The sequence below is a fragment of the Vigna unguiculata genome, chromosome 7 (assembly GCF_037176805.1).
Source record: "Vigna unguiculata cultivar grain cowpea cultivar isolate G323 ecotype 2 chromosome 7, ASM3717680v1, whole genome shotgun sequence".
NCBI lineage: Eukaryota > Viridiplantae > Streptophyta > Magnoliopsida > Fabales > Fabaceae > Vigna > Vigna unguiculata.
In genome coordinates this window covers 9101465-9114442 of record NC_140798.1, presented here as the reverse complement: position 1 = coordinate 9114442, position 12978 = coordinate 9101465, and the positions used below count along the sequence as shown (strand labels likewise).

At 35.1% G+C, this 12978-nt stretch overlaps 1 protein-coding gene, 1 long non-coding RNA gene and 2 other non-coding genes across 4 annotated transcripts; all 4 read left to right on the top strand.

Moving 5' to 3' along the window:
* The first annotated feature begins 203 nt into the window (after positions 1 to 203).
* Positions 204 to 2442, top strand: LOC114190706 (putative xyloglucan endotransglucosylase/hydrolase protein 32). Its single transcript, XM_028079687.2, has 4 exons — positions 204 to 463; positions 555 to 655; positions 774 to 991; positions 1494 to 2442. Exons 1-4 carry the CDS (start codon positions 265 to 267, stop codon positions 1858 to 1860), a joined length of 885 nt encoding a protein of 294 aa, XP_027935488.1. The 5' UTR covers positions 204 to 264; the 3' UTR covers positions 1861 to 2442.
* A 1557-nt stretch (positions 2443 to 3999) lies between these two features.
* TRNAY-GUA (transfer RNA tyrosine (anticodon GUA)) lies at positions 4000 to 4090 on the top strand. The gene is given in 2 exon segments: positions 4000 to 4036; positions 4055 to 4090. It is a non-coding gene; the product is annotated as a tRNA-Tyr (tRNA).
* A 71-nt stretch (positions 4091 to 4161) lies between these two features.
* TRNAY-GUA (transfer RNA tyrosine (anticodon GUA)) lies at positions 4162 to 4252 on the top strand. The gene is given in 2 exon segments: positions 4162 to 4198; positions 4217 to 4252. It is a non-coding gene; the product is annotated as a tRNA-Tyr (tRNA).
* Positions 4253 to 5262: 1010 nt separating this feature from the next.
* Positions 5263 to 10762, top strand: LOC146884594 (uncharacterized). The gene is made up of 4 exons (XR_014996697.1): positions 5263 to 5517; positions 5646 to 5709; positions 6118 to 6592; positions 10414 to 10762. It is a non-coding gene; the product is annotated as an uncharacterized LOC146884594 (long non-coding RNA).
* Positions 10763 to 12978: the final 2216 nt, after the last annotated feature.

Here is a 12978-nt window from a genome sequence, read left to right as displayed (position 1 = left end):
CTGTCTGTAATGATCTATAATCTATAATTAATTGTTGCTATTCTTAATTTTCTAATCCCTACCCAATTCTCCTCAGTGTCACAGTTAATTCTTCATGGAGGGACCCACTGATTTTCTTATTTTCATCAAATTGTACTGCCATACTCTCAGATGCACTTTCTTTGAACAGTCCCTCTCATTTTCACTCTCTCACACTGCATTTATAATAGCAGCATCATTCTGCTTCCTGCTTACACTTTACCTCACTTACTCACCGTTTCCTTCATGGCTCTGATACCTCTCTTTGCTATTTTATTCTTTGTGGCTTCCCCAAGCAATGCTTACTGGCCACCTTCACCTAGTTACAGGCCAAGTTCCAAATTCAGGCCTGTGAACTTCTACAAAGGGTTCAGAAATCTTTGGGGTCCTCAGCACCAAAGCATTGACCAAAATGCATTAACAATATGGCTTGATAGAACCTCAGGTTTGAGTCTTTAGCTTAAACTCGCTTTCAATTCATAGTCATCAAACAAGTATTTATGTGATTGAAACGTGACCCATCTTCTGGTTAACAGGAAGTGGCTTCAAGTCAGTTCGTCCATTTCGATCCGGGTACTTTGGTGCTTCCATTAAGCTCCATCCTGGCTATACAGCAGGAGTTATTACAGCTTTCTATGTAAGTTATGATCAAAGGATTTTTTTTACAAAAGTATAAGTTGATTGATGGAAAGTTTGTAGCTTTCACATTACATTCATTTTTAGTTCAAGTTTACAAATGATTTGATAAATGACAGCTTTCTAACAATGAGGCACATCCTGGCTTCCATGATGAAGTGGACATTGAGTTTCTTGGGACGACATTCGGAAAGCCTTACACTTTACAGACCAATGTTTATATAAGAGGAAGTGGTGATGGCACCATCATTGGCAGAGAAATGAAGTTCCACCTTTGGTTTGATCCTACACAAAATTTTCATCACTATGCTATACTTTGGAGGCCTAAGGAAATAATGTAAGTCACTTTACATTTTACAATGCATACCTATATTTCCTTCCTAGTTAGAGAAGATAGGGAAGGAAACATTTCATTTTCCACTGAAGCAGATAGAGAAAAGAAAAAAGGAATCAACACTATAAACTTGGAACTATTACAAGTGTGGGGTAAAGTAAAAATCTATCCACTCTAATACACTTTATGGCCTCTGAAGTTATTATAACATTACTTTCACACTTTCCCACTTTCCCCATAACTTTAAAGTTTACTGTTCATGAATTAGCACAGTAATATGAAAACTAATCAGAAATTGTTGACAACACACATTCTTTACATTGTAATAACTGACATCAAATTCAATTTATATACAATAATCAGAAACCATGTTGCATATAACATTATACAAAGTTGTGTATGATATTATACAATCACTGCCACTTTATACTTGTGTGTGTGTTTGTATATATATATATATATATAAATTAACTGCTTTTACTGACATTATGAAGTTACATATCAGATTCCTTGTGGATGATATTCCCATAAGGAGGTACCCAAGAAAGAGTGCAGAAACATTTCCACTACGACCAATGTGGCTTTATGGTTCAATATGGGATGCCTCATCATGGGCAACAGAAGATGGAAAATATAAAGCTGATTACAGATACCAACCTTTTGTTGCAAAGTACACTAACTTCAAGGTTGGTGGTTGCTCAGCCTATGCCTCTCGTTGGTGCCGTTTGGCTTCAGCCTCACCATATCGATCTGGTGGCTTGACCAGACGCCAATATTGGACCATGAGATCGGTGCAGAAATACCACATGGTCTATAACTATTGCCAAGATCCCAAAAGAGACCACAGACTAACACCTGAGTGTTGGGGGTAACACTTTCAGAACTGAATAATTGACTCTTCTATAATAAACTTTTGCAATGTTTGGTGTGCTTAATCATGGAATGGTTCATATAAATAAAATAATATTATGTGTTTACTGGTATCCAACATTATGTTACACCAAATCGAATCACTGTGATGTGCTTGATGTGGTAAAGGAAATTTCGAAGTAAGTTCAGATTTGGTGTAACAGGTGCATAATATATTTTACTTATATGGAAGTAAGTCATTTATCACTGCGAATACTGTATAATTTTACAGTTGAAGAACTAAACTTTATCTCTTCTATATGTTGTTGTATCTCTTAGAAAGTTAATTTTTAAATGATGACATGAGATGGGGCTATTCCTTGACAACAACAATGATACAAGTATACGGATCGAAAGTTCAAGGGCCCTCCTAGACAGAAGAAATTTTGTAAAATTGTATGAATTTTTCGTTTTGTAATATTTCTCTTTGGGGTTAGAACAACGGAAAAAGGAGACAGAAATGTAATATTATAAGCATACTCTGCATTCTATAATAATGTTGTTGTCATTTTAATGATGAAAATGAGAAATTTCTTTTTGTTAAAGTGTGTTCTTGTGTTAGAGTGGTACGAAAACAATTACAATGTCATTTAATCCAATAAACTAAGATGTCGGCAGTTCTGTAACTCCAATGGGTCCTTCAATTTATTGCAAGGAATCTTCTACACGGTTTCAGGAGATTCTCTTATAGGGTTTTTTGCATGATTTGATAGAATATATTAGCAATAGTACTTTCAGATTGGTTCTTCCATCTAATTATCAAGTACGCATAAATGTTTAGCAAATTATTAGTTTTTTCATTCTTTATGCACATTGCAAAACTCATAATAATAATAATAATAATAATAATAATAATAATAATAATAATAATGATGATAATGATGATAATAATGACAAAAAAAGTGTAATAAACATTTAAGTTATGGAAGAGTGAATTGTTTTTACCCTAATTTATTTGAAAACAATTTCACACAAACAACATTGATCTTGTGCTTTTAGAAAAAAAAATGATTTCTCAAAGAGCATTCAAATAATTTTAATTGTATAATTTCTTTACTACGCACAAAATATAAACATGTACAATGATGCATTTCCTCTTTTCTTAAGTTCTTTTATGTTGGCACGTGTTCATCAAAATCCCTTTAACAATAAAAGAAATTAAAAGAAACGAGGAGGAGGAACACAAGAATACCAAACTAATTCGGTTCAAGACAAGGTGTGATGCACTTGTATAACATGATTCCAAGTAATATTAAATATAAAATTATGAACATTAAAAACAGTAATATATACTTAGTAAAAAAACATTTATGGGATAAATCATTTGATAAAGGAAGTGAAATAGAAAAAACCGTATCAAATAAATATAAGGCAAGGCAACCATCACCCACACTAGATGCAAATCTTCATAAGAAGCTTCACACTTACCAAACCTCAAAGAACCGACAACCTATAACAATACCCAATATTTTTCATTTTTTTCATTTCACATGATAATTTCCACTTTGAAAGTTGTTTTTTAAGAAAAAATATCTTCTTATTGAAATTGAAAGCGTGGTTTTTTTTTAAAAAAACTGCTTTTAAACAGATTTACCAATATATATATATATATATATATATATATATATATATATATATATATATATATATATATATAGTAAACATTTAACTTCAGAGATTATAGTTTTAGAATTACCCAAACAAGGGACATCTTTAAACTGATGATGATAGTAATAATAAAAATAAAGAAATTTCTTTGCACAGAATTTTCCATCCCAAAATGATTACTAGTTTTATTTTTTATTAAAAAAGCTACCAGCTTTACTTAATAGAATATTTTTCAATACTTTTATTGTATAATCAAAATCTTGAGAGTAAAAGGCTTATACATAAATACTCTGATAACAATTAACTTGGTATTTTTTTAAGGATTATTCTGATAACAATTAACCTACTTCTTCTTATTTAATTCCCTAGATATATACGTTCTTTTGACAGAGAAAAACATTCCTCGAGATTTGAAATGAAATAAATAATTAAATGTGTCGCATCGTAGTAACCTGAAATTAATAGAAAAAATTAAAATGACGTTATTGTCAGATCCGACCTTAGCTCAGTTGGTAGAGCGGAGGACTGTAGTTGGCAATTTAGCAGATAATCCTTAGGTCGCTGGTTCGAATCCGGCAGGTCGGAATTTTAACAGTTTTTTATGTTTTTCTTCAAATTTGTATTCTAAAACTTATATAATTAAAAGAATAAATGAGCCGACCTTAGCTCAGTTGGTAGAGCGGAGGACTGTAGTGGTAGATCCAACAGATTATCCTTAGGTCGCTGGTTCGAATCTGGCAGGTCGGAATTTTCATATTTTTTAGTTTTTTTTTTTAAATTAATTTCGAGAAATTTTACAAACTTAGAAGAATGACTACATACATGATACATTTCAAGCTTTTTCAAATTTAATATTTCGGTCACACTTTATATCTTGTTGTTGAAAAAAGGTAAGTAACTAACAACTAAAATTTCTGAAATTAATAAATAGAATTATATGGTAAATATGAAATGATAAAAAAGGAAATATTTAAACATAATTTCACATTCAATTTTTTTTTAATTGACAAAAATATATCTTACAGTATTTATAATTTACCTTTTAATTAGTTTTCAACCCAATTTAAAAAAAAACAATTATTTCGGTGTTTTATTGGTTTTTAATTATTATATTTTTTATATTTTAGCATTTTTGTTTTAATATGATATAATTTCACATTCAATTTATTTTAATTGACAAAAATATATCTTACAGTATTTATAATTTATTTATAATTATTTTTCAACCCAATTTTTAAAAAAAAACAATTATTTTGGTTTTTTATTTGTTTTTAATTATTATATTTGTTTTATATTTTAGTATTTTTCTTTTAATACGATATAATTTCATAAAATATTTTTAATTAAATTTAAAATAAAATAATATAATTAAATAAATATCATAATTTATTATGTTGATTTATGTATCTTAAAATATAATAAAGTTGGTCTCTTTTTTAAAAGAATATAATAAAGTTGGTCTCTTTTTAAAAAAAATACAAAAGTAATATTTGATAGTATTACAAGGATAAAGATGAAAAAAATAAAAAAAATTATAGATTTGTGTTTCAAAAAAGATGCATGTTCTCCTTTGAGTGAATTGTTTTTTTTAGGTGGGAAGGTGTGAATTATTGTTTTTCAAAATTTGTGGACGAATTCCAACTTGATGAAAATTGAGATTTATTTGTAAAAGACTTTGCGATTCTCAAATTAAAAATAATTTGTAGTGAAAGAATAATCCAAGATTGAGTGAGTACATTTTTCTAATATTGATATATATGCTTTTGTGCCTTGGATAATAAGGTTGTAAGGTCCAGTTTTATTTTTTGCCCTCATGTGTAAGGATTGACCTTAATCTGTTGGGCCTAAGGGCTGGCCCATAGGGTGCTAAGGCCCCTAAAGCTACTAGGGTTTCCCTTTCAGTCTCATTCTTGCAAAATAGAACCTAAAATGTTGCCCCTCTTCCTTTTCAGAACGCTCTGCTAGGGTTAGCCGTCAACTTCCCCAAGCGAACTCAAGCTCTTCCTCTCCATGTAAGTTGCTTCTGAACTCATAGTGGTCTTCCTCTAGCTTTATTTTCAGCATTTCCTTGAGGCTCATCCCAATGACTCGTTCTGCTTTGTCCCACTGTTTCCTTCCAACTACTTATCTTTGTTCCTAGAGCTGTTGTGCTCTTTTGTTCGGTGTCGAGGTCGCATCAGAATAGTCTACTAGCTTATTTCCAGGTAAGTCTCAACACCTAATTTTGTCCGGATACATAAAATTGATTTGCAAAAATTAAAAAAAATAATATATAATAATAATAATGAATAATAAGGTTGTAAAACGTTTCTCTTTTAAATTTTGTTTTAGTCATACTTTTTTTAATTTCTACATCATTGACATTCTCTTTCTATTCTTTATTTTTTATTTTTATTACATATGTTTTTGTTTCTTTTATCTCCTTTTTACTTTCTTTTATTTTATTGATTTTTTATTTTACTTTATATTCTTTTTCTTTCTTTTCTTTTATTTTTAATTTTATTTTTTTTAATTTTTTTTTAATCTTATCTTTTCTTATTTTTTTTTGATCATTTTCGTTTTTGTGTTTTTGTAAATATTGTATTAAAAAAATTTATTAAAATGAAAAAAAGAGGGTGAAAATTTGAAGTCAACTTTGGCTGTTCCACCTCCGCTCCATCTCTGCTGACCTTTCCACTCTCATGCAAAGATTTTTTTTGATCTTCCCACGTTACTCTGCTCTTGAGGTTTCGACACTCAAAAGGAAATCGTGGGCAAGTGTATCACGGCTGCACCAATGACAGGCATGGCAGCGGACAACAGACGTAGCTACACTGATAGGGTGGCTGGGAGGCATCCTGGCTTATGCTTTTAGTCATCTCAGAACGTTGTGCAGAGTATGATGAAAGGGGAAACTGGCATGGTAATATCAAGGGAGGAAAGCCATTTGAAAAGGAGGAGACTCCCTGGAGAAAGAAGACGATTTCACAATATCACAAACAAGGAGAGGAACGCAACAAAAAAAGGAAAGTTTGAGGAGATCAGATTTGGGAGAACAAAAAGCAAACCACAGTGAAAGGAGGAACACGAGTGAAGAAGCATCAAGAGGTAAGTAACATTGCCGTGAATATGAACTGGAATGTGTGCGACTGGTTAAATATGCGAATATGATGTTCTGTTGTGCTGTGTTCTTTTGTGCTGTGTTCTTTTGCTTCACGCGCATCTGCATGTAAAAAGCCGTTGTGATGTTGTGATCTCCATTTACAATGTGCCTATGCCATCTAAATAAAAACAACAAAACAAAAAATCAAAATCCAATCACAGCGACTAACACCAAATATCGCGTAATGCATTCAGTCCTTCTTCACCATGTCTGCCTGTACATACATAAACATGACCAGCTTTATCTTCTAACCCACCACAGTCACTTCCCAACCGAACTTCATAGCCACATATTACCTCCATTTATCCCTGTAGTCTCCATTCCCCAAAGTCAGCCAACAACACACGAGCTTCCATCACCCCTATATTCCCGACCATTTGTCCATTCACCAATTCCCCCACTGTTACATACTCCACACTCATATTCCACCTGAAAAGAAAAAAAACACACTTGAAAATACAAAGTCCAGACACTGCAATCATCATCACCGACGCGCAATCTCCCACCATCTGTTAATTTTTGTTCTTTCTCATCTTCATCTTATACCCGCATAAAAAGCCAAAATAACAGAGAACCCAAACCCCAATTCCAGTGCCAAACATTCAAGTCTCACCTTCACCAGTCACACGCATTCAACCCAAACAGAGAAACAGAGAAGAGTGGGCATCGCCGGCGGCGTCGCCGCCGGCGGGTTGGAGCTCTAAGCAGAGGAGCGTGGTCGCGTGATGGTTGCGGACCCAATCGCAGTTGCTGGCACGGCGGTGACGAGCCACAGAGTCCTCGCGTGCCTCTCTCTGCTGCGGAAGAGGATGGGGCCGAAGGGGGCGCTGGCGTGGACGTCGGCGGCGGCTGGAACCGCTGACGGCGGCCTCCGGTAGGCGAGACCTCGAAGCCATGAAGGGGGTGAGCGCAGCCCCGTCTCGCACGCGTTGGAGAAGGAAGAAGAAGGAGATGCGTGGTCATCGGCGTTTTTTTGGTGGTGGACATCGTTGTCAACGGCGTCGTCACCGGCGTCCCTGGTGCGGCGAGGCGGAGACGGAAATGGCGTGCTGGTGATGGTGGCGAGTGGGCGCTGGCGCGGGTCTTGGTGCCGTCGAGAGAGAGATAGAGAGAGGGCTTGCCTCTTGATCCCTACTAGGGTTTAGGTTAATCACATTCTAGCCCACTTTCACTCCTTGCACCACCATTTTTCGACACTTTCACCCTCCTGTGTGTTAAAATTGGGTCTGCGTGGTTTTTTCTCGCGCACCCCCAATTTTTTCTACACACCCACGAGACTTTGGGGCTGAGCACTTTTGCTCCACGCACCCCCTTTTCAATCTCCGCACCCCTCCTAGTTGATGTTTTGGGCCTGTTTCATTGTTCTTCATACACCCCCGTTTTATTTACCCGCACCCCTATCTCTTATTTTTGTTGAGTTTGTTTGTTTCCACGCGCACCACCACGTTTGCTGACCCCACCCCCTTTGCATGTTCTATTGTATTTTTGGGCATGTTTTATATTTCACTTGTCACACCCCTTTTTACTGTACACACCTGATTTAACTTCATGCACCTCCCATGTTATTCATGCACCATCCTTTTTAAATAATTTCATCCTTTTTATTTATTTACCTTCTTTTTATTTTTATTTATTTATTTTATTTATTTATTTATTTTTATTATTTTTAAAAATAAATAAGTATATTTGAAAATTATAAAAAATTGCAAAAAATCGAAAAAAATCAAGAAAAGTAAAAACGTTCTCTTTCACTTCATTGTGTCTGTCCGGTCGCTCGCACCGTGTGACACTTAACGCAAAAAAATAGTAGTTTTCTTTTCCTTTTAGTGTCTGTCCGGCCGCTCGCGTCGTGTGACAAATATTTTCAAGTAATTCAAAAATACAAAAAAAAAATACAAAATTTTCAAAATATAAAAACATCAACATTTTCAAACAAAAGTCTTTTTAAGAACTACGTGATCCTTGATTCTCCCATGTGAGATACGTAGGAGCAAGACCAGTCCTTGTCAGGTTCACCTCCAAAAAATCAAATCATTTTCTTAATAGTTTTCCAAATATCTTTTTAAAGAAATACGTAACTCTGATTTCTCATTTATAATGAGAATACGTAGGACCAAGGTCAATCCTTGTCGGGCCCAAACAAATAAAAAAAAATATTTTTGTTTCTTTTTTATTATTTTTGGGGAAATCAATATTTTGAAAACCACATCAACTTTGCATTTTTAATTAAAGGTACCGTCCTCGGGCGGACGCGGTAGGGTGCTAACACCTTCCTTACGCGTAACCGACTCCCGGATCCAAAATCTGGTTTTTCGCAGACTTGTTTTATTTTTATGGTTTTCCATAGTTTTCCAGAATAACTATGGTGGCGACTCCAAATCTCTTTTAAACCCGTTTTCTTTTTTGGTTCGTTGTCCCGTCGCGATTCCGATTGCGACAGTAAGGAAGTTAGGATTTTTGCTAAATCTGTGATTTTTCGTGATTGCTTGATGATATTGCATGATTTGATTGGATGACATGCTATTGTGAGTTTATGAGATGTTATTGTGTTGGTTTGGTGGTATTGTTGGACTGTTGCACGAGAGACAGTGGTGGGCACTGGTTTTCTCACCCAAGCGAGCATGTCTCGCCTAGGCGAGATCAACAGAGGCTCACCCAAGTTACTTTACGCGCGTAGTCGCTCAGGTGACCTACGCTGTTTTGAGTGAGCATGTGTCTCGCTCAGGCGAGAGGGGTCTCGCCTAAGCGAGATCCCGCGTAAGTTTACTGTTCCCCTTTTTGAGCCCTTGCCTAGGCGAAGGGGGCTCGCCTGAGCGAGACCCTTCAGCCTGAGCGAGGAATTGGACGAGAGCAGTGTGATGTTTGATCGTTTCCTTGAATCTTGAATGGTTAATACTTGCTTGGATTTAAGTATTGTGTTAAAAGCATGAGACAAATGATTATGCATGAGTAATGTGACTCATGATTTGTGAATGATGGGTTTAGTATGAACTTAGCATGTGATTTTAATGAGATGGTTGGTATTAAAGTGGCATGGTAATGAGATGAGTTGGAATTCTATATTCATGGATGGAGTATGATGAATTGGTATGGGTTGATCTGGAACATGAAAGGGATTGGTTATAAAGGTTGATATAATGTATATATATATATATATATATATATGCACGATAGGTCTTTCTTGATTGATTGAACATGATTGGTCGATGGTCAGTGCGTAAATCCTTGAGATCTCTAAGTGAGATTTCAGGATCGTGCTTCAGTGGTCGGGACGTAATTCCATGGCCCCTGTTAGTGGGTGTCTATGGTAGTTCCCCATCTATATAATTTGGTAAGGATTCAAGGTAAGGATTGTATCCTGACACTCTAAGGAGTCAGTTAGTCTCACTTAGAGCGGATTGACTCTTGTGGTGAGAATAGCAGGAGGCCTGAAACTCATTAAGGGCTAATCTTGTGTGTGGGGGATTGATTCATTGTAACACTTGTAACACATAGCTTGGGGGTGAGCAGAGGTATCCACCACAAGTGCAAGCATCCGCTGAATCCGACCAGATTATATGTATCTGGATGAGTCGAGTCGAGTCTTAGTGTATTAGGTTGAAAGTCATAACATGCTTGGATGTTGTATGTATAGTTGATTGCGAAAGTGTATCTAATTGCATGATGAAATTATTTTGTGCTCTAGCTTACCCTACTATTTGTTGTTGTATGTTCTGTGGTGTGGTCTTTTCCTTTTCAATGATTATCAACTTGTTGATGTGAGCAGAGGTGAGAACTCCCCGTAATCATCAGGGTGATGGAGGTTCCGCTGCATAGTCTGCTTGGATTGGATATATTCTTTTTGGGCTTTCTTTCTGGGCTATGGCCCATGTATTAGTTTGCTTTTTAATTTCCTTTTAGTTACTATTGAATGCTGTAACTGGTTTAATTTTGGCATCGTGGTGTGCCTAGGATTTTGTAGGGGTTGTGTTTAAGACCCCAAGACTGCGCTGTTGTACTATCTGTGTGTAACGTTTCCTTTAATTATGTTTATTAATTAAATGGGACGTTACAAAGGTTAATTAAAAAATATATATATTCAGTTATAAATAAGCACTTTAGTATTGACTTTCAACTGTTAGTTCAACACTCGACCGACTAAGTTAATAAATGAAAACAATATTCAATTTTAAATATTTGTAAAAATTGTTGTATGTGTTAGTCTTGATTTAAAGGAAGTAGATAGGTATATTAGTCCCAACTCGTAATCTGAGAAATATTTTAAATAATTAGGAAAATAATTAGGAGGATGATTTTGAGGGTGACTTATTATGATTGATTAAATAAATGTTGAACTTGTACAACAACTTATAATATATATATATATATATATATTAATTATGATTTGAATATTAATTAGTTATGACCAATCTTTTATTTTGTAGACAAACTTTCAGTTTGAGACTTCCAATTTCATAAGGAGTAAGATCATGTCATCAGTAGCCTTAAAATGGAGACAATTCAAGACAAATTTGATTGGCTTTTACATCTTTGGAAAATATAAAGACAAAAACCCTTGTGAAAAATATGACATAGACGAGGAGACATGACAATTATTTGTTCAGAGTCGATTGGATCCTTCTTGGCAAGTTTATTTTTTGTTGACATTACACTTTGCTAAACTCATAGTGCCATTTAATGTTTATGAATATTATTCTTTAACAGGAAAAGAGAAAGAAAGCTCAAGTTATCCAATAAAAGAATGCTACTCCCCACAAACTTTCTCGAGGAGGGTATGACTTATTGGAAAAGAAAAGTTAAAGAAACAAATGGAGATATCTTTTGGTGAAGAAGTTCTTTCTCCTCCATCTCCTCCTAGCTGACACGAGAAATGGAATATGGTTTCTACAAAAGTAGGAGGACAAATGACATTTGAGAAATCACCGATGATTGCTTAACGAAATGTAAGTTACTATAGAGATGATGGAGCAATTAATTATTTATTCCAATTTGTATCATGAGTAACAATGTATTCTTTCTTACAGGATGAACTTGTAGAACAAAGTTCACAATGTAGTTTTGTCTCTTAGGGTCTTCGTGACATATTGACCACTACTATTGATACCGAAGAGCACCCTGTGCGTACCACTACTTTTGGTGTGGGCGTGAGACAATATTTTGGATCATGTCCGCAACCCAACACTTCTAGGACACCTATGACTTAGGAGATGATGGAGCAATTCGCTTATTTGTTCGGCAAATAAGGAGACAAGTTATCGAAGATTTAAGGCGCAAGTGGGAGCAATGATGGGAGTCCATGTCCCCCCACCATAATGTGATACATCCAGATCAAATGAATCCTCGTAGCACCAAAGATAGTTATGATGTAGCAGATGAAGGTGATGACATAGAGACTGATATCTCCTATCGCTCTAAATTGTTTGTTGGAGGTGTTCCTCGTTTTCTAGCCATTGGGAGAGTTTATCCAGGTGGGTCCACCATGCACACTGTGCCAATGTCCGATGATTTGGTTAGAGTAGTGGTTGAAGAAATTAGAGATGCCACTACTCCAATACCAGTAGTGGGAGACGCACTTAGAACATTTATCTCATGGCCGAAATAATTAATTAAGTCTATTTCAACAAAGAAGGTATGCTTTTCTTAATTACATTATTACATAACTTTTAACTCACATCATATTTAAGTTTGTTAGTATGTTTTGTAAAACCTTAGGATTAGGAAAAAGTTCCCAGTTGCATCTCATTCAAGCCTTGAGCCCGAGGATGAGTCGGAGCACGAACCACAACCTAACCTGAATGTTAATCCAATTCAGGGGTTGATTGTGGCTTCGTCTGATTTGTATCAATCACCTTGTGCCATTCCTTAGGATGCAATAATCTTTGGAGTTGACAATGGTGATATACCTTTGTATATTAACATATTCGATTTGTTTGAAATATTCCAAGGTAATTAGATGTTGAACATTGCAGTCATTAAACTTTGGATGATGTGAGTACACTTTAAATGTAAATTTTGCATTAAATTATATTTTGTGAAATCAACCTAAACCTTGTGAATTTTATGAATGCATGTATCTAAATGAATTATTTGTCAAAGCGGGGAACAATAATATTTATGGTTTCCTTGAGCCTCAAATTATAGAAAAGTCTGGGAATAGATCAATGCACACTCAAACTTGTATTCAACGGTGGATACATGCATCCAAGAAAAGGATTTACATCGTCCCTTATATTCATGGGTAAGTTGAACTCTCTCACTTTGTTATTATCTAACTAATTTCATATCAGTAACTAAAATTCTTATTTAATAGGTCTCTTTGACAGTTGATTAT

What these genes read in the sequence shown, in the direction of transcription:
- LOC114190706 (XM_028079687.2), top strand. Translation starts at nt 265, where the DNA reads ATGGCTCTGATACCTCTCTTTGCTATTTTATTCTTTGTGGCTTCCCCA. An exon ending in GAGTTATTACAGCTTTCTAT is followed by an intron (nt 656 to 773) that starts GTAAGTTATGAT and finishes GATAAATGACAG; the next exon opens with CTTTCTAACAATGAGGCACA. An exon ending in TGGAGGCCTAAGGAAATAAT is followed by an intron (nt 992 to 1,493) that starts GTAAGTCACTTT and finishes GTTACATATCAG; the next exon opens with ATTCCTTGTGGATGATATTC.